Genomic DNA, 7,141 nt, shown 5'->3' on the forward strand with positions numbered 1-7,141 from the left:
AAAAAAAAAAAAAAAAAAAAAAAAAAAAAAAAAAAAAAAAAAGTTTGATAGCTTTATAAAAGTTTAAAAAAAAATCGGGATATTAAAATATTTATGTTTGTAGTTAAGATCGACCCAAGGGGGACTCCAGATTGGTGGATTCCAATTGAAAAGTTTCTTTGAAACTTTTTTTTCTTTGAAAGAGATGATTATGAAATAATGGCATGGGCTAATAAATAAAGAAGGTTCCCGAAAACAAAATACATTGAACTAGCTTTTCGGTAAACTAAGCAAATTCCACGAGGAATGCAAAGATGACCAGTTTTGAAGGTACGAATTTAAACTAGGTTCAGATAATAACAGGTTGTAGACAATTTACCCATATACCCACAAACCAATTCCCACCCCAAGCACGAGGCAGTGAAGTTAGGCTTCCGGATTCCGACTCCACGCTCCACCGCGCGATAAGTACACAATCTTGGGCTAGTTACCAGCTCTAAGACTTAGTTTTGCCGTCTGCAAGATGGAGATGACATCCAACTGCTGCCATGTGAGGACTGCGTGAATCCCTGCAGAATGTGGCTCAGTGCCTGGGACATAGTAAGCGCCCCACGGGTACTGATCTCATAACGCTGTTAGTTTCTCCCGTCCTCCTATCTTACCCGAGACCCTGCACTAAGCAGGGGCCTCCAAGATGGGACGCGGCCCTTACCCTCAGGGTCAGCGCCGGCTGGGAAGGCCGCGACCTAACTAGGAGATTACGAACAATGTCATCAGGGCCACAGCGGAGCTCCTGCCAAGCCGAGCAGCCCATGGAACCAACGGGGACGAAGTCCGAATGCTAGGCAACCCTACCCTAATAGCGTTTTCAACGTTCTCAAGTCCTACAATTTGCCCTAATAAAGAGAGACCGTACTCGCAGGCGCTGAGAAAGGTTCTCAACAGGAAGTGCGTATCCGGCGCGGCGCGCAGGCGCTGAGAAAGGTTCTCAACAGGAAGTGCGTATCCGGCGCGGCGCGCAGGCGCCTTCAGTCCGTCCTGGGCCCGCCTCTTCCGCCCGCTGCGGGCGCCGATTGGTCCGCGTGGTCACATAAAGAGACTGCGCGGAGCCGCTTACCTCTTTTCTCAGCTGCCGCCAAGGTGCTCGGTCCTTCCGAGGAAGCTAAGGCCGCGTTGGGGTGAGGCCCTCACTTCATCCGGCGACTAGCACCGCGTCCGGCAGCGCTAGCCCCACACTCACCCGCATCATGGCCTCCGTCTCCGAGCTCGCCTGCATCTACTCGGCCCTCATTCTGCACGACGATGAGGTGACCGTCACGGTGAGTGCGGGCGCGGGCCGGCGGCCAGGGTGCCTGTGGGCGGCGGCTCCCGGCTCTCCTTGCGGTCCCGGCTCCAGGCCGTTCGGCCCAGCGCTTCTGGCCGGGGTCAGGCCGCGAACTCCGGCGGCGCGGGGCGGGGGCCTTTCGCGCGGGGCGGGGCCTGGGCCCCCTGGACCACGTGCGGGCCCGGCGGGAGCGGAGCGTGCTTGCTGCTGGGCGCTCCGACTCCAAGATCCTTCCTGCGGAAAAGCTTTTCCCCGGCGCTTGCGCACCCTGACCCGCGCTTCGTCTCACTCAGGGACACTTACTCGGACCTCTTTCGGTGTCATTGCCTTGAATTCCTCCGGTCCGAGCAGGCCTGCGGGGCGAGACGGTGTGGCTTGGAGGAAAGCGCGGGAGCTCGGCGCCACCTCCCGGGGCTTGTAACTTTAAAATAGCCGTGTGACTCAGGCAATTCCCAGCCCGTGAAACGGCAGTAAAGGGCTCGCCTCATTGAGGGGCGCCTGGCACACATCTCTTGATGGTGATAGAATCTCTGAGCTGGTTAAGCATGCTCTGTACACTTGTTTTGAGTGACTTGCCTTTAACTTACAGCATTTTGGAGATGTTCCATACGCTACGTTTTGATGGATTGACGTTTTATTTGTTGTAGGAGGATAAGATCAATGCCCTCATTAAAGCAGCCGGTGTAAATGTTGAACCTTTTTGGCCTGGCTTGTTTGCAAAGGTAAGGTGATGGTGGCAAAGTGATTTGGTAAGGCTCGCTGATTGACTAGGGCAGGTGTACATGCCAGATAACCTCCAGCAGCGCCATAAGGCCGCACGTGCCACTGGATCTCCTAAGTGTATTTCGTTGCATTTATATCTCTAGGAGCTAATAAGATTTAAGTTTGTCAAGTCTTATTTTTCCTTATCTCAGATTCTGGTTTCCCTTTTAATCCGAAACCGTGGTTTGAAAAATCTTAATCAGGTCATTTGTTCCCAAAAAGGGTCACCGGGGAGATAGGCACTACCCATGTTAATTCGCAAGCAAACCCTCATCCTTCCAGTATAACCTATATTTAATGGACATGGGGGTTTAGAGGACTTCATTGACACAGTAAGTACTTTTGTATTGGGATATAAAAGACTGATTATAAAGACAAGGTTTCTGGCCACGGAGCTTGCACTGGCTGTTTTCCATTGTACAGGTTGCTTAATCTCTGGCAAGTGAAGCTAATAGCATCTAACTCCAGGGTTGTGTCCTCTAAAGAGTTTTCAAAGATTGAAAACACTATACGTATGGTAACTTTAACAAGCCTCTTTTGAAAAGTCCTAAATTTGTTTAGTAGACTGAAAATTTGAATTCACTGTTAAGAGGAGACATGGAACTGTGGACAGAATATTTATTTGAGTGTTTCAGGAAGTTTGGATTTTTTACCAACATGTTGTTTGTAAAAGGAGGGAAATTGGCTATCTGAGGAGGTCCTTAACATATAGGAATGTAATTATCAGATTCAAAGTGGAACAGCAGTTTGTTGCCCTAAGTCTTGCTATTAGTAAAGAAAAGCCAGTTTCTGGGGCGTTGGTTCCAGGACATTCCACTAATAGCAAACTTCCAGGATGTTCCATCTCTTATGTAAATGTATCTGCATATAACCTATGCACATCCTCCTGTATACTTTAGAAGTCTGCATGTTTTGTACACATGGTTTTTTTCCTCCCTAAGTATTTTCTATCCACTGTTGAATCCGTGGATGTGGAACCCACCGTATATATATAGTGTTATATATATAGGTTGGTCACTGTAACCTGGAAGCGGGGAAACTTTTCTTTTTTGGCTGTGTGAGCACTTGTAACAAGGACAGAACTGGGCATTTACCTCTGCGTGCACATGTATTGCAGGCCCTGGCTAACGTCAACATTGGGAGCCTCATCTGCAATGTAGGGGCTGGTGGGCCTGCTCCAGCAGCTGGTGCTGCACCAGCAGGAGGTCCTGCCCCCTCCACTGCTGCTGCTCCAGGTAGGAATCCAAGTTTTCAGTATTGAGGTCAGAGTGTAGAGATAAAAATATGTATTACTACAGTAGTCATGTAAGATAAAATGAAAATTAAAAAAATATATAGTATTATAGGCATAATTGGCATTAATTTTCCACAAGTACATGACGTATGGAAGTCCTGAAACCTGATTTACTTTTTTTCTAGCTGAGGAGAAGAAAGTGGAAGCAAAGAAAGAAGAATCCGAAGAGTCTGATGATGATATGGGCTTTGGTCTCTTTGACTAAACCTCTTTTATAATGTGTTCAATAAAAAGCTGAACTTTAACTGCTGTTGGTCTTGCCCGTAGCTTGGGAATGTGCTCTGCAAAAATGGTCTCCGTTTTGTAATGTTGATTTTCAACCTGTTCTGACATGACACAGGCTGGATTTTTCCCTGTTACCTAACAAAACGGCACCTTGTGGTACAGTTTTGAAAACTGCACTGGGGTGGCAGGAGGAAGGATCAGAGCAGATGCTTTGTCCAGGTTACCTGTATAAACTTCATGATTGTAAGGTGTGTCCCCTACGCTGGGGGGTGGAGGGTAATACAGACCTCAGCTTTAGAAAGCCTCCTGGGTAATTACCCTATACAATCCTGCCTAAGAACTTGGACCTATGCAGAATGTTGACTGCCGCATCCCAAGGTTGTCAGGCAAGGAGACCTAGCTGTGTAATGTCTCATCAAATGCTTGGGAGTTTTACAGTAACACTGAAGCAGTGCAGAAAATAAACTATTAAGGTCCCCAGTTACACAAAGTGGATAAATCAAGATTCAAACCCATGTTCCAAAAACCAAGCTTTTTTGTTTGACAGTAGCCCGAATGGAAATTTCGACTTTTCAGGTTTGGATTTATACAATAAACCATGAGTATTGTGTGTTCAGAGTAGCCATTACCTGTGACTGGCACTTTGCATATGAATGAGTCTTATCCTTACCTCCATCAGCATTTAATAGATGAAGACTTTCGGTGATGAAAAGCATGACTTCCAGCCGTGACTGTCCTCAGGCTAATGTGAAAAGATCATGTGTGTAAGTTATTCCAGCAACTTTGGGGGGGAAAATGGCAGTTCTGCTTTGAGGCATTGCTCAGGAGAAACTATATGCGGGCATTAGGATACATGCCTGGGAAAGTTCAAAGCAACACTTTGAGCTTTTCATAAGCTCAAAAACCTTGAGTAAGGTGGTTAACCATGGGTAAGGGTGCAGGTGTCATTATTACAGATCTGTGTTTTAATTTTTTTGAGATGGGGTCTTGCTGTGGCCCAAGCTGGAGTGCAGTGCACTGTGCAGTCATGGCTTACTGCAGCTTTCAAACTCCCAGGCTCAAATTGATCTCACCTCAGCCACTTCCAAGTAGCTGGGACTATGGGCATGCCACCATACCTGGCTAATTTTTTGTAGAAAAATCTCAACCTCCTGGGCTCAAGCGATCTGCCCACCTTGCCTTCCGAAAGTGCTGGGATTTGCAAGTGTGAGCCACCACACCTGGCCAGTTTTTAATACACAGCTTGAGCATCCCTTAACCCAAAATCTAAAGCACTAACATGACAATCAAAGGAAATGCTCATTGGAACATTTTGAATTTTTTAGGTTAGGAATGCCCAACCCGTATGTTAAAACCATAGGCCAATCCTGATGGTTCGTGCCTATGATCCTGCAATTTGGGAGGCTGAGGCAGATGGATGACTTAAGCCCAAGAGTTTGAGGCTAGCCTGCCTAACACGCCCTCTACAATTTTTTAGCTGGATGCAGTGGCTCACGCCTGTCATCCTAGCACTTTGGGAGGCCAAGGTGGATGGATCACGAGGTCAGGAGATTGAGAACATCCTGGCTAACACAGTGAAACCCCGCCTCTACTAAAAATGTAAAAAAAATTGCCCAGCTGTGGTAGCATGCTCCTGTAATCCCAGCTACTTGGGAGGCTGAGGCAGGAGAATCACTTGAACTCGTGAGGCTGAGGTTGCAGTGAGCTGAGATGACACCATTGCACTCCAGCCTGGGTGACAGAGTGAGACTGTCTGAAAAAAATTTTTTTTTTAAATTAGTGCAGTGTGGTGGCATGGACTTGTGGCTGCAGTGAGCTGTTACAAACATTACACACTTGAGACTGGGTGACAGTGGGACCTTGTCTAAAATTAAGATCATAAAGTATATATAAAAACCTTAAGTATATACAAATTTTCCAAAGTCTGAAAAAAAAGTAGAACTCTGAAACACAAATGGTCTCAAGCATTTCAGTTGAGGGATGCTCAGCCTGTACTAAAGGGCATTTGTGAACTAGAGAGGATGGTGTCACAAAACAAAAATAAGCTGATAGCCTGTATCCACATGTTAGGTGCCTGCTCTGCCTTCACCCATTAACAGCAACAGTGGCACTGTGCTCATCTGTGTGGCATGTCATTCTTCACAACAGTCCCATGACAGTATGACCCCATGTCGGGGACGGGGAAGTGGAAGCTCTGAGGTTACAAACTAGTAAGTGGGTGGGTGAACCAGAGGAAAACCCCACTCTGACTCCCTGCATGGCACATGCTCCTAGTCCTTTCTCACCTGCATCAGCCTCCTCATCTGTAATGACAGTAGGGCTCTGGAGAGGTAACTAGGAATTCTTTGTGCTCAGTGAACAAGTGTCAAAGGAGGGGATACTAACACTTGACTTTAGCTGAAGAATGGGTTAAAGAGAATACTAACAAGGGAAAAGGACAGCATCTAGAAAAGCAGAACATTAAGTGATGAACTAGGGATGTTGGGAATATCAAACTCAGCTAAACAACACAATCATAACTAAAATGTTCACTCCTAAGACTCCAGTGTGAACAGTCTATAAGTGCATGGCTAGCTTTCTTCCCCCCACTCAGACTGCATTCTCTCCCTCTCCCCTGGAGGAAGAGAAGAACCGTCATCAATGGCAAATGACAGTCACAGCAAAGCAACACCAAGAGCCAACCTCACCTCCTCTTGGTTTCTGGTGCTGTACACATTGACAGAAACTTCTCTGCTAAGGAACTAGAGAAACTGATTACTGAAATTATACTCGGTCCAGCCAGGGTCTCTCTGCTGCCCAGGCTGGAATGCAGTGGCATGGTTATAGCTCACTGCAGCCTTTCCTGGGCTAAACCATCCTCCTGCCGCAGCCTCCTGAGTGGCCGGTACTATAGGCATGAGCCACCATGCCTGGGATGGCCTAGCTTTTTTAAAAAACTTAATATAGCAAAAAATCTAAAGAACAATTTGAAAATCAAATTAGGAGACCCACATACATAGACCCGCTAACTTTATTCATCTGATACTGAATGAAGTCCTCTTGGTTCCATCTGCTTTCTAGTTCTCCTGAGTCCCCTCCCTTTTTTTTTTTTTTTTTTTTTTTTTTTTGCAAAATGGGAATACCTGCTTCACATGGGAATGAAAGGTAAGTGAACATTCAATACTTGTTACTTCCCTTCTGCATACAAGGAACACGGCTGGCATCCCTGACTCCCCAAATCTCCAGGTCTAGCAGTCTAAGCCTTGTGCTCCTCAAACCCCCCTGCCCCCCGTTCCTATCAGGCAGGTTTGGTTTCTCATAGTTCATTCTGATTGTTCACCAAGCATACGTGTTACTTTGCTTACATTTCCACTGCTCTCAGAATTGTGTTCACATCACCTGTGGCCACTGGAAGCATACCCAGGTCCATCACTGGCCAACTCACCCCTTAAAAAGTCTTTTATCGGCAGGAAGCCAAGATTAGACACGAAGGGCTCTCATGTTCTGGAGAACTGTAGGAATAGACGTGCTCATGGACCAGCCATCTAAACTTCCAAAACCTGTATTGTCACAATGTG

General features: G+C 46.6%; 1 protein-coding gene and 1 pseudogene across 1 annotated transcript; one reads left to right on the forward strand and one right to left on the reverse strand.

Annotated features, from left to right (window-relative positions):
• The first annotated feature begins 1,082 nt into the window (after positions 1-1,082).
• Positions 1,083-3,608, forward strand: RPLP1 (ribosomal protein lateral stalk subunit P1). The gene is made up of 4 exons (XM_032244647.1): positions 1,083-1,298; positions 1,951-2,025; positions 3,183-3,300; positions 3,485-3,608. Exons 1-4 carry the CDS (start codon positions 1,227-1,229, stop codon positions 3,562-3,564), a joined length of 345 nt encoding a protein of 114 aa, XP_032100538.1. The 5' UTR covers positions 1,083-1,226; the 3' UTR covers positions 3,565-3,608.
• A 2,560-nt stretch (positions 3,609-6,168) lies between these two features.
• Positions 6,169-6,357, reverse strand: LOC116527758 (annotated as a pseudogene).
• Positions 6,358-7,141: the final 784 nt, after the last annotated feature.

This window comes from Sapajus apella, unplaced genomic scaffold, assembly GCF_009761245.1.
Source record: "Sapajus apella isolate SASKATOON/1434 unplaced genomic scaffold, GSC_monkey_1.0 scaffold55, whole genome shotgun sequence".
NCBI lineage: Eukaryota > Metazoa > Chordata > Mammalia > Primates > Cebidae > Sapajus > Sapajus apella.

What these genes read in the sequence shown, in the direction of transcription:
- RPLP1 (XM_032244647.1), top strand. Translation starts at nt 1,227, where the DNA reads ATGGCCTCCGTCTCCGAGCTCGCCTGCATCTACTCGGCCCTCATTCTG. An exon ending in ACGATGAGGTGACCGTCACG is followed by an intron (nt 1,299 to 1,950) that starts GTGAGTGCGGGC and finishes TATTTGTTGTAG; the next exon opens with GAGGATAAGATCAATGCCCT. An exon ending in CTCCACTGCTGCTGCTCCAG is followed by an intron (nt 3,301 to 3,484) that starts GTAGGAATCCAA and finishes CTTTTTTTCTAG; the next exon opens with CTGAGGAGAAGAAAGTGGAA.